The 26,013-nt window shown below is 44.4% G+C and overlaps 1 protein-coding gene across 1 annotated transcript; it reads left to right on the forward strand.

The window, feature by feature from the left end:
- The first annotated feature begins 5,513 nt into the window (after positions 1-5,513).
- Positions 5,514-15,098, forward strand: LOC143984121 (uncharacterized). Its single transcript, XM_077484435.1, has 2 exons — positions 5,514-14,493; positions 14,711-15,098. The coding sequence occupies exons 1-2, from the start codon at positions 14,048-14,050 to the stop codon at positions 14,961-14,963; spliced, it is 699 nt and encodes a 232-aa protein (XP_077340561.1). The 5' UTR covers positions 5,514-14,047; the 3' UTR covers positions 14,964-15,098.
- Positions 15,099-26,013: the final 10,915 nt, after the last annotated feature.

A 26,013-nucleotide genomic window follows, 5' to 3' on the forward strand; every position in this document is an offset into this window, starting at 1 on the left:
GGTGTTAAAATCACACATGTGAGGTATCGCCGCGATCGTCAGAGCGAGAGCAATTATTCTAGCACTAGACCTCCTCTATAACGCTAACCTGGTAACCGTAAAAAAAATTAAAGCGTCGCCTATTGAGATTTTTAGGTACCGTACTTTGTCGTCAATCCACAAGTGCACGCAATTATAAAGTGTGACATGTTTGGTATCTATTTACTCGGCGTGACATTATCTTTCACATTACGCAAAAAAATTGGGCTAATTTTACTGTTTTTTTTTTTTAATTCATGAAAGTGTCCTTTCTCAAAAAGTTGCGTTTAAACACTGCTGCGCAAATACCGTGTGACATAAAATATTGCAACAATCGCCGTTTTATTCTCTAGAGTCTCTGCTAAAATATATATATATATATATATATATATATATATATATATATATATATATATATATATATATATATATATATATATATAATGTTTGGGGGTTCCAAGTAATTTTCTAGCAAAAAATATGGTTTTTAACTTGTAAACACCAAATTCCAAAAATAGGCTTAGTCATGAAAGGGTTAAAAAATGGTGCCCGACATCCGCTCTACATGTGCTCATTTCTGCCTATGTGCCCACTGCTTCCTTATATGTGCAAGCACTCAATATTTTCCTGCCCTCTCTGAAAACTACTCCACCCACACTCCCCAGAAGCTTATCCAGAGCTTCCTGTGGTCAAATAGTGATGCAATAGCAGACAGATAAGGGATGTCACCTGCTCCTCCGGTTGGTCATAAGTACGCCTTATGGGACTTGCACATACAATTTGGTATGCTGGATCATAGTTTGATGGAAAAGCAGGCCCTTCTTTCTCCTGAGCCACCTGTTCATGGGATAATCTGATCACTTAGACCCCTGTTCCCTGTAGGAGTCTTTGCATTCCATGCTATGTTTCTGTCATATTTTTATGGCATACATCCTTCCACGAGTCCTGACTTTAAGCGCAGGGGTTACAAGCATGGTTTCTTGCATTTTCATTTAAAGACAGACCGCAGCCGCTCAGCTGAGGATTTACCCCCCCGCCATGCATGTTTGACAGGATGCCGCTCGTGCGGGAAAGCATTTTCCTTTGAAAGTAAAGGGGGTGTGGCTAATGGCGTCAGACGCTGGCCACACATGTAGGAAGTTGATTTTGGCACTGTATCCTGGAAGGTGTTAACAGATGCCAGCCTTCTAGGCTGGGGTGCAGCCCTGGAAGAAGATTCTGTCTAGGGAAAGATGGTCCAGGTTAGAGGACCTTGCCTATCAACTTTTTGGAAGATTCGGGCAGTACGTCTGGCCCTAGAATATGGGACGGTCAGACTATGGGACTGTCCTGTCAGGATTCAGTCTGACAAGGCCACGGCAGTGGCTTACATCAATCACCGGGGGCACGAGAGGTTGTGCAGCTCAAAAAGAGGTGAATAATGTTCTAGCTTGGGCAGAACACAACATTCCTTGGCTATCTGAAATTTTTGTTTCAGAAATAGAGAATTGGCAGGCGTACTAATTGAGTCGCCAACAATTATTTCCGGGAGAATGATCTTTTCACCCCGATATCTTCCTAGCGATATGTCAGAGATGGGGTATTCTGGACACAGATTCATCCACAAAGTCGATAACTTTGTGTCGAAAACAAGGGATCCGCTAGCAGGTGGAACAGACGCATTAGTCTTCCCATGGGATCAGTTTCCACTGATCTATGCATGAAAGGAGGCGATTCTGGCGGCCCCATTGGGTCCCAGAAGATCTTGATTTACCGAGATCATAAAGATGGCAGTAGGAGTCCTTCGAACTCTGCCATTATAGCCAGACCTTCGCGCATGAGGTCCGGTATTTCATCCTACCTTACGGACGAAAAATTTAACAGGTTTGACTGTTGAATCCCACTTTATAAAAGATCGTGGGTGATCTCCTTCGGTAGTGTCTACTGTGATTAATGCCAGGATCCGGCTTCCAGAATCACTTACTATAGAGTCTGGAAGGCATATGTTTCTTGGTGTGGATCTAGGGGTTGGCACCCCAAGAAGTATGTCATAGGCAGGATCCCTGATTTCCTGCTTATGGGATCTGAAATGAAGTTGGCCTTGACGTCTATCAAAAGCCAGATCCCGGCCTTGTCAGTGTTTTTTCAATGGCCTCTTGCTTCCCACTCTTGGTGCGTAGCTTATTCAGGAGGTAACACAGATTAATCCCCCTATCAAGGCACCTCTAAATCATTGGGATTTAAAATTGAACTTATCGGCTTTGCAGAATCAAACGTTTGTGCCTTTACGAGAAATTCCCTTGGTTCTTTTTGATGAGAAAGATGATCTTTCTGGTTGCCATTTCTTTTGCTAGAAGAATGTCGGAACTAGCAGCTCTGTCTTGTAAAGAGCCATATTTGATCATGCATAAGGATGAGGTGGTTTTATGTCCTCATCCTGAATTCCTACTAAAGGTGGTAACAGGTTTTCATTTAAACCCAGATATTCTTCCTTCTTTCTCCCAGAGCCTCAATCTAGGGAAGAGAAGCAATTCTTCCTTCCTCATGTTGGAGCACACTCATCCAGGGTGATTAGTGCCCCTTGGGTGGTGAATCATCAGGCCTCTATGGCTCAGATCTGTAAGGCCATAACTTAGTTTTCGGTTCATACGTTTATCGGATTTTATCAAATCGATATTAATGGTCATGAGGCTATTGCCTTTGGGCGCAGTATACTGTAGGCTGCAGTATGAGTCCTCTGACTTTCTTTTTTTGTTGCGTCTCCCTCCCTTCAGTTGCCATTGCTATGGGACATCCCACATAGTAACTACTATGGCTCTATGTCCCCGATGTAAGAAAAGAAAGCAGGTTTTTTAAAACGGCTTACCTGTAAAATCCTTTTCTTTGATGTACATCGGGGGACACAGAGGTCCCTCTCTTCTTGGTATACACTTGTATTGCTTGGCTTCAAACCTGAGGACTCCCAGTAGTGGGAGGGGTTATATAGGGAGTACACTTCTTGCCTTAGGGCGTGCCAGTGTCCATCACCCATCAGTGGCCTTATAACCCACATAGTAAATACTATGGCTCTGTGTCCTCTGATGTACATCAAAGAAAATGATTTTACAGGTAAGCTGTTTTCAAAATCCTGTGGCAGGTCGTAGAGCAGCATCTGCTATCTACCAGACCTTAACCAATCTTTCTAAAGCTCATGCCTGTGGCCTGCTCTACAGTGCTTTGCAAAAGTATTCACCTCCTTGGCATTTTTTGTGTTTTTTGTTGCCTCACAACCTGGAATTAACATTGCTTGATTGAGGATTTCCATTATTTAACCACTTAACCGCCCTATAGCCGAATGATGGCTACAGGGCGGTTTCTTAACTCTGGGAGGCCGTCATATGACGTCCTCCCAGAATTCCGCTCTCGCACGCCCCCTGGGGCGCACACTCGAGAGCATCACGGTAAACGGCTGCTCATAGCGGCCGTTTACTACGTGATCGCTCCGTCAAAATGACGGAGTGATCACTTGTAAACAAACCGGCGTCATGTTATGACGCCGGTTCCTCCCTCCCCCTCTCTGTACCGATCGGAACAGCGGAGGGGGAAGAGATCGGTGTCAGCAGCGATGTGGGCTGCGTCTGCAGTGCCCACATCGCTGCTCACCGAAAATTAACCCCTCAATTCCCTGCCAATACTCTGCAATACCCTGCCATTACTCTGCAATACCCTGCATTACTCTGCAATACCCTGCAATACCCTGCAACACCCACCAATACCCTGCAACACTCTGCAATACCCGCCAATATCCTGCAATGCTCTGCAATACCCGCCAATATCCTGCAATGCTCTGCAACGCTATACTCTGAGATACCCAGCCATACCCAGCCATAGTCGGTGATCGCCAATACGATCAAATCCAGATCTTATTGACCCCATATCTCACTGTAAAGAGGACCTGTCATGCCATATTCCTATTACAAGGGATGTTTACATTCCTTGTAATAGGAATAAAAGTGATCAAAAAATTTATTTTTGGGGAAGAAAATGTCAAACTAAAATAAAGCGCCCCTGTCACCATGTGCTCGCATGCAGAAGTGAACGCATACGTAAGTCCCGCCCACATATGAAAACGGTGTTCAAACCACACATGTGAGGTATCGCTGCGAACGTTGGAGCGAGAGCAATAATTCTAGCCCTAGACCTCCTCTGTAACTCAAAACATATAACCAGTAAAAAAAAATTAAATCGTCGCCTATGGGGATTTTTAAGTAGCGACGTTTGGCGCCATTCCACGAGCCTGTGCAATTTTGAAGAGTGACATGTTGGGTATCTATTTACTCGGTGTAACTTCATCTTTCACATTATGCAAAAATTGGGCTAACTTTACTGTGTGTTTTTTTTTTTTTTTTTTTAAAGCACAAAACTTTTTTTTCCAAACAAAAGCATTCGAAAAATTGCTGCGCAAATACCGTGCAACGACCACCATTGTATTCTCCAGGGTGTTTGCTAAAAAAACATATATGTTTTGGGATTCTATGTAATGTTCTAGCAAATAAATGATGATTTTTACATGTAGGAGAGAAATGTCAGAATTGTCCTGGGTGCTCCAGAACGCCTGATGGCGCTCCCTGCAGGTTGGGCCTCTGTATGTGGCCACACTGTGTAAAAGTCTCACACATGTGGTATCGCCGTACTCGGGAGTAATAGCAGAATGTGTTTTGGGGTATAATTTGTGGTATGCATATGCTGTGTGAGAAATAAACTGATAATATGACAATTTTGTGAAAAAAAAAAAAAAGTAAAAGAAATCTTGATTTTGCAAAGAATTATGGGAAAAAATGACAACTTCAAAAAACTCATCATGCCTCTTACTAAATACCTTGGAATGTCTTCTTTCCAAAAAGGGGTCATTTGGGGGGTATTTGTACTTTTCTGGCATGTTAGGGTCTCAAGAATTGAAATAGGCCGTCAGTACTTCAGGTGTGATCAATTTTCAGATATTGGCACCATAGCTTGTGGACTCTATAACTTTCACAAAGACCAAATAATATCCACCAATTTGTACTTATTTTTACCAAAGATATGTAGTAGTATAAATTTTGGCCAAAATTTATGAAGAAAAAATTACTAATCTGCTAAATTTTATAACAGAAACAAAGAAAAATTCATTTTTTTTACAGAATTTTCTGTATTTTTTCTTTTATAGCACAAAAAAAAAAAAAACGAGCGGTGATTAAATACCACCAAAAGAAAGCTCCATTTGTGTGAAAAAAGGACAAACATTTCATATAGGTCCAGTGTTGCATGACTGAGTAATTGTCATTCAGAATGTGAGAGCACCGAAAGCTGAAAATTGGTCTGGTTATTAAGGGTGTTTAAGTGCCCAGTGGTCAAGTGGTTAATTTACAGAACATTCCCACAACTTTGAAGATGTGTTTTTTTTTTTTTTTTTTTATTGTCAAGCAAATAGGATAAAATAACAGAAAAAGTCAATGTGCATAACTATTCACCCCCCCCCCCCCCCCCCCCAACCAAAGTCAATACTTTGTGGAGTCACCTTTTGCGGCTATCTCAGCTCTAAGTCGCTTTGGATGAGTGTCTGTAAGCTTGCACATCTTACCACTGGGATTTTTGTCCATTCCTCCTTGAAAAACTGCTCCAGCTCCTTCAAGTTGGATGGTTTACACTTGTGAACAGCAGTCTTTAAGTCTGACCACAGATTTGCTATTAGATTGAGTTCTGGGCTTTGACTAAGCCATTCCAAGCCATTTACATGTTTCCCCTTCAATCACTCAACCATAATTATAGCCATATTCCTATCATAAACAGGTCAAATATGTTATGTAGGTGTGATGTTAACCTCCTAATCCCCCTGCAGAAAAATTATACCAATATTCTTATCAGACACCAGTCAAATGTGGTCCTTGGCATGTGCAACCATGATATTTCACCCATATTCACTATGTAGAAAAATAATGCAAATATTCTTATCAGAAATTGGTTTATTATGTTCCTAGGTATGTTACTACAATATTCCACCAATAATCCCCATGTAGAAAAATAATTATATGCATATTCTTATCAGAAATAGGTTAAATATCTTGGTTGTTCACATGATATTCCTCCTGTAATCCCCATGAAAAATAATAATTCTACCCATATTCCCATCAAAAACAGGTCAAATGTAATTTTTCCATTACTTCTGTATAATTTATTATGATCATGTTGTACAGCTGCATATACATCAGCAAGTGAACAGTAAAACATTAGCAACTGCTTCTTGGAACCTTGTTTCAAGCACTGCAGAAAAGAATAACATAATTTGAGAAACAGGGTCGTTACCATATATATGTGTATAAAGTACACTACCATCTAGTGAGAGTACTGAGTATTGCAGTCAATAATCCAATCGTCCCCCCAAAAAAAAGCTGTAAATCCTAATCTTTATTCAAACCTCTGGGACTGTACCATTACCTCCCTGTCCCCCCTCTCTTCACTTGTGATATGTGGTCAATTACCATAAATCTTAACTGGACTACAGTGTGGCTTAGCAGCTGGTAACTCAGACTGTGGGGGGAACAAATAGGAGATTTTTGTTGAGATCTTCTAGCCTTAATTTTTTTTTTTTGAGTGGTCTCCCCCATAATATAATGTACACAGACGATTAAGGATAGAAATCACATATGACATGTATAGAATCCTTTCGCCCAGGTTCACATTGACAGCGGCATTGAAATTGTGTGAGTTCACTTGCACAATTTCATAACCGCATTTCAGTCCCGACTTTGGGGGAGATTCCAAATACATCTGTGCTGTTCTTGCACAGATGTCTATACAAATCACACCCTGAAGTCGCCAAAAGTAGTATAGAAACTACTTTTAGGAATCCGTGTGGCTGGCAATTTGGGATGCGATTTGACATGTCAAATCGTTGCAATGTGAACCTAGGCTAAAGGTCAGTTGTTTTCCCTGTATGGGGATGTATATATTAGGTTCTCTTCATCAAACTGGAGCACTGAACACAGGATAAGCAGGGGACAGGACCATTTCGTTGTGAACCTAAAAATGTCGGTACTCCCTTCACTTTCTCTGAAATTCAGATTGAATAATTATGTCCCTAATAGTTCTACCCCTCCTATAGGATAATAGAGGAGGGAATTTAAATTCCTCAATGTTAGGAAAAGCCTCTCTAAGGATTCTCCAGTGTCTTTTAATTACTGAATAAATCTGTGCAGAATGGGAATGATGCTTTGAAACAAAGCTGTCTGTTCACAGTATTGGAGTTGTCATGATTGTTAAATCTGAATGCACTGGAGAGTAAACAAGTTTTACAGCACTGGGATTTGGGCTACGCTGCACCAGTTGAGTTTTTTGGCTATAAGCACATTCAATGGTGAAGGAACTACAGTGGGGAGAACAAGTATTTGATACACTGCTGATTTTGCAGGTTTTCCTACTTACAAAGCACATAGAGGACTGTAATTTTTATCATAGGTACTCTTCAACTGTGAGAGACTGAATCTGAAACAAACATCCAGAAAATCATTGTATGATTTTTTAATAATTAATTTACTTTTTATTGCATGATATAAGTATTTGATATATCCGAAAAGTGGAACTTATTTGGTACAAAAACCTTTGTTTGTAGAGATCATACGTTTTCTGCAGTTCTTGACCAGGTTTGCACACACTGCAGCAGGGATTTTGGCCCATTCCTCCATACAGACCTCCTCCAGATCCTTCAGGTTTTGGGGCTGTCGCTGGGCAATTGGACTCCAAATAATTTCTATTGGGTTCAGGTCTGGAAACTGGTTAGGCCACTCCAGAAACTTGAGATGCTTCTTAAGGAGCCACTTCTTAGTTGCCCTGGCTGTGTGTTTTCGGGTCGTTGTCATGCTGGAAGACCCACCCACGACCCATCTTCAATGCTCTTACTAAGGGAAGGAGGTTGTTGGCCAAGATCTCGTACTATGTGGTCCCATCCACCCTCCCCTCAATACGGTGCAGTCTTTCTGCCCCCTTTGCAGAAAAGCAGCCCCAAAGAGTGATGTTTCCACTTCCCTGCTTCACAGTTGGGATGGTGTTCTTGGGGTTGTACTTCCTGTAAACACGGCGAGTGGAGTTTAGACCAAAAGGCTCTATTTTTTGTCTCATCAGACCACATGGCCTTCTCCCATTCCTCCTCCGAATCATCCAAACTTCAGACAGGCCTGGATATGCGCTGGCTTGAGCAGGGGGACCTTTCTTTCGCTGCAGGATTTTAATCCATGGTGGCGTAATGTGTTACTAATGGTTTTCTTTGAGACTGTGGTCCTAGCTCTCTTCAGGTCACTGACCAAGTCCTGCTCTGTAGTTCTGGCCTGATCCCTCACCTTCCTCATGATCATTGATGCCCCCATGAGGTGAGATCTTGCATGGAGCCCCAGACCGAGGGAGATTGACCGTCATCTTGAACTTCCATTTTCTAATAATTGCAGCAACAGTTGTTGCCTTCTCACCAAGCTGCTTGCCTATTGTCCTGTAACCCATTCCAGCCTTGTGCAGGTCTACAATTTTAGCCCTGATGTCCTTACATAGCTCTTTGGTCTTGGCCATTGTGGAGAGGTTGGCGTCTGAGTGTGTGGACAGGTGTCTTTTATACAGGTAACAAGTTCAAACAGGTGCAGTTAATGCAGGTAATGAGTGGAGAACGGAAGGGCTTCTACAATAACAGGTCTGTGAGAGCCGGAATTCCTACTGATTGTTAGGTGATCAAATACTTATGTCATGCAATAAAAGGCAAATTATTTAAAAATCATACAATGTGTTTTTCTGGATTTTTGTTTTAGATGCCATCTCTCATAGTTGAGTACCTATGATAAAAATTAAAAACCTCTGCATGCTTTGTTAGTAGGAAAACCTGCAAAATCGGCAGTGCATCAAATACTTGTTTCTCCCCACTGTATTTGCACAGAAGTCACAGCGAGTAGATTATTTTATTGAACATTGGATATTATCAGCGCTTATGTTTTTGCACTCGGCTATAATTTATGTGATTTATAGTTAGAGGATTTACTTTTGTGGTTTATATTTGCACACTTTTACTAGGACTGTCTTTCACATCGCAGTGGGAATACACCACTTTTTCACACAATTACCACAACTAGAGCAGCGCATCATAATACACTGCACATCACCCCAAAAAACACCATACCAACAGTGAAGTTTGGAGGTGGGAATATCATGGTGTGGGGCTGTTTTTTGTTTTTTAGTATATGGTACTGGCAAACTTCATGTCAAGGATGAATAGAAAAATGTACCAAGACATTCTTGATAAAAAAAAATCTACTGCCATCTACCAGGATGATGAAGATGAATCGAGGGTGGACATTTCGGCAAGACAATGATCCCAAACACAAAGCTGAGGAAACGCAAATGTTTTCAAAGTGAAAATAAAGCTGCTAGGATGGCCCAGCCAATCACCTGACTTGAATCCAATAGAAAATCTATGGAAAGAACTAACGATCAGAGAAGAAGAATGTGCCACAATCACACCTGAGCAATGCATGCGACCAATTTCTCCATACAGGAGGAGTCTTGAAGCTGTCATGACCAATAATGTTTTTTGTATGAAGTATTAAATTTCAGTTAGTGTGTTCAATACTTTTTTACCTGTCATTTTAATTTATCACACATAACTTAATTTCTGAATGTATTTGTTTTGGTTTCTTTGTATGTATGGATTGCATGGGTTGTTACCGACATGTGAAAATTTCATGTCAATAGTATCTTTAGAAATGTATTTACCTCGAAAAATGGTGACGTGTTCAATACTTATTTTACCCACTGTATATAGTTATTAATAGAGATAACTACAGATTAATGTTACAGTAAAGTCTAGTTGGGGGGGCGCCTGCGGATGATGTGCCATCTGTCTTCCTGTTGGAGACCTGAAGACAAGATCGGTGATCATGGGGATCCTCCAGCTGTTGTCCAACCAAACTAAGCTTCTCACTGGCAGTAACTGTGGTCTGGAACTCACTCAAACTATATATGCTATGGCTTAGTCCCTAGTATTTTGACTTGCAACTGGACCTGTAACTATCATAAGTGGCCATTGAATGCCTAACCTGGCACAAGCCTATGCTGGTTATTGAGCCCCAAGCTAAAACGATCTATAGAATCCTACACCAAAGGGGACAGGGTTAACTAGAATAACAGGAGCGGTATTCGAACTATAGTGCAATTAACAGGTACTCCTGCTAATATACTGTAAGGAAACCACTACACTCCTACAGTAGCACAAACATTAGTATCTGGCACAGTGCATGTGAGAAATAGGACAGAATTAAGTCTCTCTCCAGGATTCAGAAATACACTCAAGCAGCTATGGGCATAGAAATACTTGCATAATAGTCTCTGATTCTGCTCTGGGTAAAAATACAGAAGCAGTAGAAGCCCCTGTATGTAGGGCTGGGTTCACATAATAGCGATGTCAGACATTGCATGTGTTTCACACTGCATTGCTGTGCAGATCACATGCGATGCAAATTCAGCCATATCTCAAATGTTACCTGACAAGAATGCCCCCTATCTCCCTTGTATACGATAGTTATGGAGCATTTGACAACAGCTATCCAAAACAATAGGGATATTCAAGGAATAAGAGTTTAGGGAAAGGAGTATAAAATGTCCAGTATATGCGGGAGATTTATTAATATATGTCCCCAATCCAATAATGACTATACCAAATCTTGTGAAAGCATTTAAGAGATTTTGGAATCTAAGTAATTTTAAAGTCAATTACGATAAGTCAGAGATGTTCAATATATAATTGCCAAATAAATAAAAACTTCAGGTAAATTTCCCTTTTAAATGGCAAAAAGTGCCAATTAAATATGTTGGGATATATATGATATAGATATATATATTATACACACACAAAGGGTATATTTGGAAGAAGACCTTATCGGATTGCAGTTTAAATCTCTTCCATGGATTAAGCCTCAGTTTAGACCGGAAAAAAAAAGGTTTAACTTTACGCTATCAACTTTAAAGATATGAGATAAAATCTTGACGAAGTGAGGTCTATCCACATTCATGAGTCCATTGACCCCATTATTTTTCAAATCCAGAGTTCCCTCCATCATTAAGGTTTAAAAACATTCTTAAATGTAAAATGACTGAAAATGTAAAGATAGCTCAGACCCTAGTGGATGGCAAGCTTCCATGATTGTCCGAACTGGGGCCTGAACATAAATGGATGTAATATCAACAGATACATACATTAGGACTAGTATACAACCCTCCTTACTTGATGGACAACTATTTTTGTCAGTTATTAACCACTTGCCTATTGGGCACTTAAACACCCCTCCTGCCCAGACCAATTTTCAGCTTTCGGTGCTCTCACACTTTGAATGACAATTACTCAGTCATGCAACACTGTACCCAAATTAATTAATTTTTGGCTCTTTTTTCCCCACAAATAGAGCTTTCTTTTGGTGGTATTTGATCACCTCTGTGTTTATTTTTTGCGTTATAAATGAAAAAAGACCGAAAATTTGGGGGAAAAAACGCATATTTCTTTGTTTCTGTGATGACCTTTTTTCGAATTAATTTTTCTTCATAAATTTTGGGCACAATTTATACTGCTACATATCTTTGGTAAAAATAACCCAAGTTAGTGGATATTATTTGGTTTTTGTGAAAGTTAGAGAGTCCACAAGCTGTGGTGCGAATTGCACAAAATTGATCACATCTGATGTACTGGTGGTACATTTTGGTTCATTTCTTGTGACCCGAACAAGCCAGGAAAGTACAAATGACCCCTTTTTTGAAAGTAGACATTCCAAGGTATTTAGTAAGAGGCATGGTGAGCTTTTTGATGTCATTTTTTCCCACAATTCTTTGCAAAATGAAGATTTTTTATTTTTTCCACAACATTTTCATTGTAATAGGTTATTTCTCTCACGTGGCATGTGTATACCACAAATAATGCCCCAAACTAAATTCTGCTACTCCTCCTGAGTATTACGATACCACATGTGTGGGACTTTTCCACAGCCTAACCACATAGAGAGGCCCAACATGCAGGGAGCACCGTCACGTGTAAATTACACATCTAACTTGTTGACTACCTATTACAATTTTGAAGGCCCTGGAGCACCAGGACAATGACACGTGAGACCAACGTGGCACTGATGACACGTGACACTGATAACAGATGGCACTGATGACAGGTGACAGTGGGGGCAGATGAGCACTTCTTTTTTTTATATACACACACACACACACACACACCGCTGTGAGATCTCAGAGCGGTTCATCTCTCCCTCCTCACACGCTGTCTGTGTGAGGAGGGAGAGCAGCAATGAGAGATGATCTCATATATTTACATATGAGATCATCTCTCCTTGGGCACGCCGATTGTGCTGTAAACGGCCGCTGTGACTGGCTGCGTCTGGGGGACACGGCCAGCACAGAACTTCCCCGATGCGCGCCCGCGGCAGCTCGCAGAGGTGAAGTAAACAGGAGGACGGCCTCCCGGCAGTTGGCGTCCGCTCTGTAGCCGTCTTTCGGCTATAGGGCGGGCACGAAAGGGGTTAATAAAAGAACAAAGACTGACTTATTACTATATATAGGCTCCTACTTCCTACTGAACCTCTTAATTAACTAATATATATGAAGAAGTGGAAGAAGGAAATGGGGATCTTGATCCCAGTAGTAGATTGGAATAGGGCACTCTCCTTGACACACAACCTCAATAGTGAGGAGGAACTATAAAATCATCAGTGGAATTGCATAAAATAAACTGAAATAATTCAGAAAGGTGTTGGAGTTGCCTGAAGGAAAGGGGGGCTATGACATGTATGGCACAATTGCTCTATGGTGAAGGATTTCTGGGACGATATTTTAAAAATTAATTGGAAAATATCAAGCCATGAGGTACATTCAAGTTTAAACATATCAATATTGAATGTTATCCCAGGAGCTAGAAAAGCATTTAAGGCAGATATTCTTCACCATATGATAACCACAGCCAAGACAATAATGCCTCGTTTCCACTGAGCGGATCGGTTCGGTACAGTTTGGAAAGCCTGGAATGCTCCAGCCTATTCAGGTGAGTGTTTCCACTGCAAGTTGGGCCGCTAGGGGCCAAATGGGGGTTTAGAAAAAATGCCTAGCATGACTTCACACTAGTGCGACTAGAACCCTGAAGCTACAAACAACAATGGAGGTCATCCAGCAGCTTGTCTTTTCTCTAGTTGCCTTTTAGTTCTTTGCACCATTGCAAAAAATATCATTTTTCCTGCTACATACCCTGTTTCCCTGAAAATAAGACCTAGCGTGACTGTCGGTGATGACTGCAATATAAACCCTTCCCCCCAAATAAGCCCTATCCTGTTTCCCCAAAAATAAGCCCTACCCTGAAAATAAGACCTACAAGGACTTTAGGGATTATTTGGGGGGTAGGGCTTATATTGCAACAATCACGCTAGGTCTTATTTTTGGGGAAACCGGGTAGTCCTATGAAATAATGTGCTTGTTATTAGGCATTCATGTATATGGACATAGACAGAAACCCAGGAGTGCACCGATCTTTACCATCAGGTGTTGTAAAGGCTTTGGAAGAGGTCCATGCTGCTTTACAATTTTCTATAACAGTGAGAATGTTAATAAAAGTTTGGCTTTATTGATTTTTCTATGACTTAGATGGCAGCGCTATAGGGTAAGCTAACCCACCTACCTGACACACACACAGACCTACCTACCTGACACACACACACACACCCACCTACCTGGCACACACATACTGACCCACTTACCTGGCGCACACACACACTGACCCACGTACCTGACACACAGACTTAATAATAATGTACAGTATAAGGAAAAATCTAATATATGTTTTATTTATTGATATGTTACCATCTTTTTATTTATTTTTTTAGATGCTTCTTTTGTCAAAGCAGCGCCGCCGACCAGTCATTTGGGCTCTCCTCCACGCCAATGAGTGGTGGGATGTGACCGTCCCGGGATACACACACACACACACACACTGCACACACACACACTGCACAATTTCAGAATGTCTGAGGAAACCTTCTCATACCTTTGTGCAAAGCTATGTCCAGCGATGGAGAAGCAAAACACCAACTTCAGAGCCTGTTTGCCTCTGAGGAAAAGAGTTGCCATTGCACTGTGGAAGCTGGCTACCAACAGTGAATACAGAAGTATAGGACGTCTTTTTGGTGTCAGTAAATCATCAGTGTGGCGGTATGTGCAGGACTTCTGTAAGGCTGTTGGCTCATTGTTAGCTCCTAAAATTAATTTTCTGGACCGGGAGAAGCTTAAAGACATGGCTGACTACTTTGAGAACAGGTGGGGCCTGCCACAGTGTGTTGGTGCTATTGATGGCTCACACATACCAATAATAGCACCACAAGAATACCACACTAACTACTTCAACAGAAAAGACTGGCATTCCATCATCCTCCAGGGAGTAGTGGATGGAAAGGACTGTTCTGGAATGTGAATGTAGGAAAGCCTGGCAGTTTGCATGGTGCTTGGGTTCTACGATTGTCCACATTTTGGGATTGGGTTGGCCAGGGAGGCCTGTATCCTGTTTTCACTAAGAACATTTGTGTGGTGAATGTTGGCTATTATGTTCTCAGGACTCTGCCCACCCTTTACAAAATTGACTCCTGAAACAATTTCCTGACAATGACCACCTGACACCAGAACAATAAACCTACAGCAAGAAAACATCCAGAGCACGGGTCGGAGTGGAAAATGCTTTCAAAAGACATAAGGGTAGATGGTGGTGTCTTATGAAGCGGAATGACAGTGACTTTAAACTTGCCAAATCCATGGTCCTTGCTTGCTGTGCTCTTCACAATCTTTGTGAAAGTCATGGAGAAGACTTCCACCAGGATTGGAATACATCTTCAGATGAGCCAGTTACTAGTAATAGCAGCACAGGATATCGAAGAAGAGTGCAGTGAAATCAGGCTCTGATGTGTCACCTCAACGTTTTATTTCTTACCATGGATTTTGCCCCACACGGTAATTTCTTACCATAAATGTTTAAAATTTTTACTAAAGTATTACTATATTTTGTTATAAAGTGTTACATTAAATCAGACATACTCAAAAAAGTCTCATGTTTTTTATTACACAAAAAAAAAATATCTTTCTATATATTCTTGAAAGTAAAAATTTAAAAAAGTTTTTTTACAAAAACGTAACAATTTTTTTACAAAAACAAGGCACTACTGTCTTGGTGACCGGGGATCACGACTGGCTCCAAGCACTTGAACAAGCTGACCCAGGACATCGAGGAAGGCCTGGTTGAAGGTAGCCAACTGCTCCATCTGCTGCCAGATTTCTGCCTCCTGGCGCATAGCTTCCTGTACATCCTGATGCAGTGCCTGAAACCGCCTCTCAGGCGGTTCTCAATCCTTTCCAACTGCCTTTCCTCTGTTGCCCGCATATCCTCCATGACTGTGCGCAGATCCAGCTGCAACAGTCTCCTTTCACCTGTAATATACAAAAGACCTTAATAGTGTTTTTGGTAGCATCAGACACCACCGTAACCCCCTTTTCTCTTATATTCACCCGACCGACACAGCTCCTCTCTGTAACAAAATGGCTTGTCGGCCCTATCACTGGAGATACTAGGCTTATTTGTAACACAACACTTCTGAACTTTTTTTTGCCTAGCGAAGGAGATGGACCTATGGGCCCGCAGGGTTCCTAGGTCTGTGTTTTTTTTTATGCAGAAGCTTGGCTTTTTGCGCAAGATGAATGATCCTGTGATCTTCTATCAACAGCCGGCTGGGTGACAGGCTGGTTCACTTATCCTTGTAGTCTCCCCAGTCCGGCCATCGAGCGCGTGCAGGTCGCAGTTACGGCTCGGCAGGCCACGACATACCTCAGCTCCAGAGGTGGTCGGTGAGATTTATGCTCCGGGGCATACATATGACCAGGTTTCTGATGTCTGCGTCACAGTATGCCGGGCCAGTAGTCTTCCCAGTACTGATCAGGAGCGGACTACCATGGAATGTCCCCCAGCTCATCAAGACTGGTAAGTGCAGCTCTCCCTGTCTCGGCAGGATGGAGCAGCTGGGCATTCCCTGGGAGGTCGATTGGGGGCCCCCCTCTCTTCTCTCCCCTGTCCCTAACCCCCCTCCTTTCCCCCCTAATGGGGGGGCTGTACATGTACTGAGCAGTGGTGTGTGCCCTGGGCTCTCACCTGGGGGTTTAGCTGTGCTGGGTCCTGAAGCTTAGTCCCGCTGGATGCCTGTGTAGTCTGCCCCTGTGTTGGTGCAGCGCTGTGTCTGCCACATGTTCTCTCTATTCTCTCATAGTGCTGATCGGCGGCCATTGTAAGTATGGGCAAGGGTCAGACATGCTTCTGTCTTCAAGCAGCCATTTTCCTAGTGATTCTCTATTAGAACACTGGTGGCCATTTTATTGTAGCCGGATCACGTTTTTTGTGCTCTAGCAGCAGCCCCTGTTCCCTCAGCGTCCTGTTTGGTCATCACAGAGCGCTGGGAGGTTTATCCTGTGATTGTGGACACGTGTGTCAGATCGTTCACCGATCGTGTGACCGGCCGGCCACCGACAGTTTTGCCATCTCTGCATCTGGGAGTGCTGGGGATCATCAGGCACTGCGGTAATACAGCGCGGAACTGCCCAGGGTGGTGAGTCCAGCGGGTTAGAGCCCCTCAGTCAGCGGCAGCAGGAGGGTGGGACTGTCACTGTCCTAAGTCCCCTTCGGGTGGCAGACAGGGTAGGGTCAGCATGGCTTCAGAAACCAGTGTTCCTTCCCCCAAAATCCAGGCAATTGGACACCCTAAAAGCGGTCCTCAATTCGTTTGTTGCAAAGATAGAGGCGGTACGTAGGAATAAAGGTGCTAAAAAGTGGCCCCTGCCCCCCTCCCCCTGACTCAGCTCTGACTCAGACTCTGGTCCTGCTGAGGCCGGTGACCCCTGCTCTGTCTTGTCAAATGACGCTGACCAGGACCGTTCAGACAGTGAGGATGAGTCCCCGTCCAGGCACGACAAAGCGCTTGTTGGAGCACTTATCACAGCTGTGCGTGATACCCTGAAGATTCAGGAGCCAGCGGATCCCTCTGCTGATGTACCGGTCCCTTTTGGGTCCCACAAGCCAGCACGTTCACCTAAGGTGTTCCGTATCTGACTTATTTTGATAAGTTCATTTACAAGGAATGGGGTCGCCCGCAAGGACCTCTGTGGTCCCCAAATACATGGCGGTGCGTTACCCCTTTGAGGAAAGCCTTCTAAAAAAGTGGTTGGCTCCTCCGGTCGTGGATCCCCCAGTATCCAGGTTAAATAAAGTAACCACGATCCCGGTTGAGGGGATTCCTGCATTCAAGGATCGCACGGACAGGAAGGCTGAGGAAGTGGCTCGTTCCTTGTTTACGGTTGTGGGGTCAGCCGTGCGACCTGTACTGGCATCCGCACTGGTGTCGCAGACACTGAGTGGGCAAAACTTTTGCACTGCGAATTGGGAGAGCAACAGGCCTTCCCTGTCTGCGTAGAACTAACAGACCAACTAGTGCAAGGCCTTAAGTACATCTGTGACGCAGACCTGGATACTCTCCCTCTGTTATCCAGGGCTTCTGTGTCAGCTGTGGTGCTGAGGTGCCTGATTTGGCTAAAATGCTGGTCTGCTGACCAGGCATCCAAGAAAGCCCTGACGGATCTTCCCTTCCTTGGTGACCGACTCTTTGGAGCCTCGTTAGATGACATTATTAAAAATGCCACTGGTGGTAAGAGTACTCTACTCTCACAGGCCAGGAAGGCTAAGGAGCCACGCCGCAGGCAAGGACCCTCTTTTTCCGCTCACAAGCAGCTTTTTCGTCCGCCCGGTGCTTTGACAAAAAGTCCCCAGCCCGACATGACGCCCACGGACGGTCAAAAACATCCCTGGAACCGCAAGCCTGCGAATAAAAGTGCTACCGCATGAAGGTTTGCCCCCACCCATGTCTCGGGTGGGGGGTTGCCTTCGGGAGTTTGCAGCCCGGTGGTCCTCCCAGTTATCCGACCAATGGGTCTGTGATCTGATTTCCACAGGCTACAAGATAGAGTTCCTCTCTTGGCCGCCAAACAGATTCTTCCCCTCCAGTGTACCCGTATCCCTGGGTCACTGGTAGGCCCTGTTGGGGGCTGTAAGGGACTTTCTGAATCGAGGGGTGATTGTACCTGTTCTGGAGCCGGAACACTTCCAGGGATTCTACTCAAATCTGAGGTTCCCAAGAAGGAAGGAGTACGTCAAATCTTGGACTTGAAAGCCCTCAATCACTTTGCAAAAGTGCAGAGGTTCAGGATGGAATCAGTTCGCTCAGTAGTTGCTGCACTTCATCAAGGGGACTCCCTGGCGTCCTTGGACATCCAGGATGCGTGCCTGCACATACCCATATGCCTTTGGCATCTAAAGTTTCTGCGTTTTGCAGTTGAAGCCCATTACCAATTTGTGGCTCTTCCTTTTGGTCTGGCATCCAGCCCCCTGAGTCTTTTTACCAAGGTATATGCTCCAGTATTGGCGTTGCTAAGGCAACGTGGGATCGCGATCGTGGGCTACCTGGACGATCTCCTCAGAGCATCTTCTGCCTCAGAATAAGAGGAGGATGTGGCGATCGCCATGCAGACCCTGCAAGAATTTGGGTGGCTGTTGAGCCTAAAGAAGTCAGTGATTGTGCCGACCCAGCGTACTACCTAGGTTTGCTGTTGGACTCCAGGGAAGCGAGAGTTTTTCTCCCTTCAGACAAATTACAGACTCTCGGGTCCGTGGTGAAACTGCTCATGACCCGCAAGTGGTCGTCGCTCCACTTTTGCATGCGAGTACTGGGGCTTATGTTAGCCTCCTTCGAGGCAGTACCTTACGCCCAGTTCCACACCAGAGTACTGCAGAAGGAGATTTTGTTAAAATGGGACAAGTCTCAGTTGTCCCTGGATCGACAGATCCAGGTGAGCCAACCAGTCAGGGACTCTCTGCTCTGGTGGTTGAGGTCCCCAGTGATTCAGTCCGGAAAATCGTTGCTTCCTCTGAAGTGGACGGTGGTCACTACGGACACCAGTCTATCTGGCTGGGGTGGAGTGATGGGGGTTCAGTCGACTCAGGGCCTCTGGTCGACAGTAGAATCCGAGTTGCCGATCAATCTGCTCGAATTGAGAGCGATCAGGCGGTGTCTCCACACATGGTCAATGAGTCTTCAAGGGCGTTCGATCAGGATTTAGTCAGACAACGCCACGGCGGTGGCATACATAAATCACCAAGGGGGAACAAGAAGCGTAGCCGCTGCTCGGGAGGTCGCTCACTTACTTCGGTGGGCAGAGCGACACGTTCCAGCCCTGTCGGCCATTTACTTCCTGGGTGTGGAAAACTGGCAGGCGGACTATCTAAGTCGGCAGTTGCTGGACCCAGGAGAATGGGCATTGCATCCAGAAACATTCAGGCTGCAGTCCCTGAAGTGGGGAACACCAGATGTGGATCTATTGGCCTCCCGTCTCAATCGGAAGGTGCCAAGATTCGTGTCCAGGACGAGAGATCCGTGGGCAGATGCGTCAGACGCTCTGGTGGCCCCGTGGGGTCAGTATCAGCTGATCTACGCCTTTCCTCCACTGAAATTGTTGCCACGTCTGCTTCGTAGAGTGGAAGCCGAGGGCCCCAGATTGGCCTCAGCGTCCCTGGTACGCAGACGCTCCCTGGAGACTGCCGTTGCGAGATGACCTTCTGTCTCAAGGTCCAATTTTTCATCCTGCTTTTACCATTGCTGGCTTTAACGGTATGGCTGTTGAGTGCCAGGTGTTGAGGAACCGGGGTCTGTCGGACTCTGTGATTCCAACTATGTTGAGGGCACGGAAATCTTCTAGGAAGATATACCATCGTACCTAGAAGGCTTACATCTCCATGTGTGAGGAGAATGGTTGGTATTCACTTTCCTTTTCCATAGCAAGGATCCTGCTGTTTCTCCAGCGAGGAGTAGACCAGAGATTGGCATTGAGCACCATCAAGGGGCAGATCTCAGCCCTGGCTGTCTTTTTTTCTCCAAGGGCCCCTGACATTGCACTCCTTAGTGGGTACCTTCGTTCAGGGGGTACGACATGTAGTCCCTCTGGTACGCCCACCGTTGCCCCCATGGGATTTGAACCTGGTGTTGTCTGCGCTTCAAAAACCGCTGTTTGAGAATATCAGGGAGATTCCCCTGTTGACTTTCCCAGAAAGGTCTTTCTAGTGGCCATTACCTCAGCCAGGAGGGTTTCGGAATTGGCGGCCTTGTCTTGCAAGTCGCCTTATCTGGTTAGCCACAGGGATAAGGTGGTGTTGCGTCTGCAACCATCTTTTCTACCGAAGGTGGTCTTGGCCTTTCATATCAATGAGGACATTGTATGACCATCGTTGTGTCCTAAGCCGAATCACCCCAAAGAGGTGGCCCTTCATGGTCTCGACGTGGTTAGGGCTCTGAAGGTGTATTTGCTGGCCACGGCTCCCTTTCGGAAGTCAGACTCAGTTTGTTTCGGTGGCTGGTCCAAAGAAAGGTATGGTGGTCTCGTCGGCCACCATTTCCAGGTGGATCAGACAGATTGTGTTACAAGCCTACGCCTTGAAGGGGCAGGTGCCCCCCTTTCCGGTCACGGACCACTCTACAAGGGCAGTCGAAACGTCTTGGGCCTTCTGACACCAAGCGTTGGTCGCTCAGGTGTGTAAGGCGGCGACCTGGTCGTCTGTCCATACGTTTACCAAGTTCTACAAGGTAGACGTCAGTGAATCGGCTGATGCCTGTTTTGGCCGCAAAGTTTTGCAGGCGGCCGTGTAGTTGCAATTGGCTATGCAAGCTTCGTTTTTCCTGGTTTTTCGATAAAAATGCAGTACTGTTACGTTTATGCACGGTTGCATTACTTCCGCAATGTTGCGGTCTTGGGGATCACTCCTGTTGAGGATACCCGGTTATATTTTGGTGTTTTTCCACACACTGCTGTTTTGTTTTGTTTTTTTGTGGGTTTAGTTTCACTAGTTCCCACTTACCATGGTGGATGAAGTGTTTATGCTGTTTTTCACACCCCTCATTTGGCACTGCTTGGGGACGTCCCATTTTGTTAGAGGGGAGCTGTTAGTTTCTATGTGGGTTATAGGCCACCTTCAGATAATGGACACTGACATGCCCTAAGTCAAAAAAGTGTACTGCCTATATAACCCCTCCCACTACTGGGAGTACCTCTGTTTTTTCGCCAGTGTCTAAGGTGTTGGTCACAAGTGAAGATGTGCTATGCTGAGCTCCACTGAAGCAATCCTTGCTGGGGCTAGCTATGCAGCCGGATCCATTAAAAGTGTCTTTTAGGCCGAATTGAATGGTACCCGGGCCTCGTGTCCGAAGAAACAAGGTTTTGCCTGTAAACGCTTCTCTTTTAGAGAGCTGGACCCCGGGATCCAGTACTTTTGGTATTAAGGCCATAATGTTTTACTGGTGGTGGTGCTATTACAGGTGCAGGATTGTGGGTTTAACGGAACCCACCATGAAGGGTAAAGATTGGGTCTGTTGGTTTTTACCACAAAAAAAAACCTTGTGGCGGGAAAGGCAAGTTGAGTTTTCTAAGACATTTTTGTGAATTTTCTTATGAACTGTCTCCTTTTAATTAGTAAATGTTGTCATGCCTATGTGTCACCACCAGGGACTGAAAGGAGCACATACCTTCTCATGCTTCCTCAAGAGGACACGCTGGGTCTGGAGCAGCAGGCTTCTTTTTCCCTCCAGCCAGCAGTCTGGCGGGGGGGTTCTCTTCTCAAGACACCCCCACCTTTGCTGATTCTCCCCCTCTTCACGAGGCAGAGCGTCGGGAGAAAAAAAAAACTATCAGCACGCCGCTATTCGCGGCTTCCAGGCTCTCTCCTCGCCATGTTTTTTCCCCTCATGTTGGTCCTGTAGGATCAGTGGCCCGTTCTCGCGTAGGAGCTTAGCGCGGCGTTGGTGTCCTCCATTGTCCAGCACGGGTATGTGTTTTTTTTTTAAAAGCACCATTATTAATGCTGTTAGCTGGTGGAGGGGCTTGAAAGAGGTTGGTGTCACAAGCATTCTTTTTGACACGTTTACTATTGCATCAGGCTGAGCATTAATACCGGTGGCAGTGGCTGACTATTGCTCAAGCAAATGGATGCGATTTCTTCTGGTAGTACCGCTGCTTGTGCATCGGGCTATGTTCAGAAGGGGAGGTTGAAACACTTCCAAAAAAGAAGCTAAAAGGGTTTCCTTCAAGCTCTGGAAATCCTACTCTACAACTGGCATCCTCCCCTGAGAGGGGATTGCGGATCAGAGTGAGCATCGGGGCCATAAAATGTTTGCAACTGTTTTCACCACTGCAGCCCCTGTTCATTTTACTTTTTCCTCAGCCATGGTAGCTTTAAAAAAAAAAAAAAAAAAAGTTTAGCGACTTTAATCGCATCCCAGTGTGGGCAAGGTGCAACAGGTTCTCTTCCATTTTCCTAGGACCCTCAGACTAAGGAACTAGAGGCAGGAGAAGACAATTCCCTCAGGGGACTGTGGTGAGGCTGATGACTCCTCTTCTGAGGTGTCAAATGCGGGAGAGTCAGCTTTCATAATTTGTGATTGAAGATTGATGGTAGAATTTCTTCCTGAATGATCTGCTTCACATTTATGTACCCTTACCTGAATGTTTGGGTTTGCTAAAGCCTCAAGCTGTGCATACTGTTTCCTCTCCATTCTTTATTGGAATTTCTTTGCATCTGGAGGATCACCCAGATAAGCATTGTTTTCCTTTCTAAAAAGTTATCACACACTTTGTCCAACTTAGTGAAAATTCACTAAGTGGGATATACCAGCAATTAGCGCTACTATATCCTTTGTAAGTAAGTTTGACTTGTCCAGCAGACAACACTCAAACACTTTTTTTGAGTTCCTCAGCCTGCGCTGACAGTGATTGGATAATCATTGAGAAGCCAGTTTAAACAGGTGTTTAAGGTTATCCTTCGCAGCAGTTCCAGGAGGCAGCTTTATGTTTGCAATAGTTGCTATGACAGCTCTATCCTTTTTAGGCCTTGCGCCCTGCGCTAAGTGTCATGCAAGAAGTTTCCTTTTTTACGGTGTAACGGCTATCTGGGGATATTTTGGATAAATATATCCAAAGAATTTCTAGTAAAAGAAAGATACCCCTTTTGCCATTTAAGTGAAGGAGTAAATGTATTTTTCAAAGCTCCATCTTCTGTACCAGAAGCATCAGCCTCCAGGCTGTCATGACTGCTTCTGCCATCAGGTTTAAAGGGTAATCCTCAGGGTTAAGCCCAGGGACAAAAGCTCTTGGGGGAGAAAGCCTACAAGATACTGTAGACTCCTTATGAGGAGGTTCCCCGCTTGCTCAATAGGGAGAATTCTTCTGCAGGTCTCAGGGATCTGGCAGGAGTGTTAAGACGAATGGGGGACTTCCTCAATAGCTCCAATGTACAAACTAAGGTTCCAGAGAAGAAGAAATCTTTCTCTCTAGCTTTGGACCATCTTTTGGCAAAAAGCGTTCATGGTGGCCCCCATGTAAGAGCAGAGGTTGGGGTTTGGTTAAATCCAAATGGACATTCTGCATCCCAAAGGTCTAAAATTCAATTCCTGAATATAATCTTTTATTAGCATGAAGTCAATCCAATCTATCTCCATCATACAAGGAGGAGAACTTCTGGCGTCAACGTAAAAGTTGCATATCTCCATATGCCTATTTCCTCGCTCACTACTAATATTTTCTTTCAAAGAAGAAAATCTTCATTTTTGGTGTGTCGCTCTGCTTTACAATCTAGCTGCTACACCTCGAGTAAACAAGGTTCTGGCTACTTTTCTAGCCCAATTGAGGGCCCAAGGTTTAACGATTATGGTTTACCTAGTCGATCTGTTCTGGTTAAACCAGTCGCTAGCCCGCTTAGACCAAAGTATGGTCACCACATTTCACTACCTGGAATATCTAGGTCAGATTCTCAACCTAGTAGATATCTTCTTTAAAACATGAATAAAATACTTGGGTCTGATCATAGGTACAGCCAGAAAACGGTATTCGTACCCCAGGCTAAGATCAGCGCCATAAAGGAACTAATTTAAATAGTCAAAGCAAGATGATTTTCTCCTATTCAACTTTGCATGAGGTTGTCGGGAAAGATTGTGGCTTCATCAAGGCCGTTCCTTATGCTCAGTCTCATTCTAGACTGCTGCAAAAAAGTATCCTATCGGCTTGAAACAAAAAGTTCAAGCTCTACATTCCCAATGTGCCTGACTCCAAAGTCTACAGCCCACATCACCCTAATAGCGCTCTATCTCATCTGATCTTGGGGGCCAAGTAGGGTCGGGCCTGGTTAGTACCCGTATGAAAGACCACCTGCAATTACCAGGTGCTGTAGGCTGGGTGCGCCGGTGCCTCATTTTATGGTTAACATCCAAAAAAGGGGAAAATCCTTCCCTCAGTTACTTAGGAAATAGTAACAACATATGCCAACCTTTTTTGTTAGGTTGGGGGACAGTCCTGGAAGAGGCAGCTGTCCAGGAAAACAGGCTTAGATCAGAAATGGCCTTGCCCATTAACATTTTAGAAATTCAGGCAGAAAACTTGGTCCTGAGGGTCTGAACATTCAGTTAGTTTCAGATCAAGGTATGGTCCTGCTAGGATTCAATCCTTTTATGCCACAGCAATGGCTATATTAATCACCAAGGGGGCATAAGAAGTTGTGCGGCCCAGAGAAAGGTGACTCCTATCATGGGCAGAAATCAAGTTACTTTTCATTCTTGGAATAGGAAATTTGCAAGCAGACTAGTTGAGTCACCAGCAGTTGTTCCTGGGAGAATGGTTCCTTTACACCGATATCTTCCTGTCAATATGTCAAGGATTGGGGATCCCAGACATAGATCTGTTTGCATCCAGGATCAACAAAAAAGATTGACAACTTTGTGTCAAGAACAAAGGATCCGCTAGCATGCGGAACGGATACCTTGCTATTCCTGTGTATTCGTTTCTCACTGATTTGTGCATTCCCTCCTATTCTGCCTGCATCCACGACGACTTCACAGAATCAAGCAGGAAGCCAATTCGTTGATTCTTGTGACCCCCAGCGGGGTGCAGGAAATCTTGGTATACAGAGATTGTAGAGATGGCAGTAGGGAACCCATGGACCCTACCTTCACAGCCAGACTTTCTCTCGCAAGGTCCGGAGTCCCATCCTACCTTACAAATGCACTCTGAAGAAGTTTGGGCTGTCTGGTTCAGTAGTTTTCTACATTGGTTTATGCAGAGCCAGCCTCCATAGTTATATATTATGGAATCTAGGAAACATATGTCTCCTGGTGTGAAACCAGGAGCTGCGCCCCAGGAATAGGGATGAGCCGAACACCCCCCGGTTCGGTTAGCATCAGAACTTTCGAACGGACCGCAAATTCGTACGAACTTTAGAACCCCATTGAAGTCTATGGGACTCAAACGTTCGAAAAATAAAAAGTGCTAATTTTAATGGCTAATATTCAAGATACTGTCCTAAAAAGGGTTTGGGGACCTGGCTCTTGCCCCAGGGGACATGGGTCAATGCCTAAAATGTTTTTAAAAATGGCCGTTTTGGCAGGAGCACTGATTTTAATGACGATTAAAGTGAAAAAAAGTGAAATATTCCTTTAAATATCGTGCCTGGGGGGTGTCTATAGTATGCCTGTGAAGTGTCTGCTGTTTCCCGTGTTTAGAACAGTCCCTGCACAAAATGACATTTAATGGAAAAAAAGAAATTTAAAACTGCTTGCGTTTTTAATGTAATATCTGGTTCTGGCAATATGGATGAAAATTATTGAGAAAAATGGCATGGGTAGCCCCCCTGCCCATTACCAGCCCCTTTGGGTCTTGTACGGATATTAAGGGGAACCCCGTACCCATATTAAAAAAAGGAAAGAGGTGGGGCCCCCAGGCCCTATATACTCAGAACAGCAGTATACAGGCGGTGCAAGCAAGACAGGGACTGTGTAGGTTTGTTGTGTTAAGTAGAATCTGTTTGTAATTTTGAAC

Source organism: Lithobates pipiens, unplaced genomic scaffold (assembly GCF_037356315.1).
Source record: "Lithobates pipiens isolate NorthernLeopardFrog02 unplaced genomic scaffold, aLitPip1_a1.2 Scaffold_16, whole genome shotgun sequence".
Taxonomy (NCBI): Eukaryota; Metazoa; Chordata; class Amphibia; order Anura; family Ranidae; genus Lithobates; species Lithobates pipiens.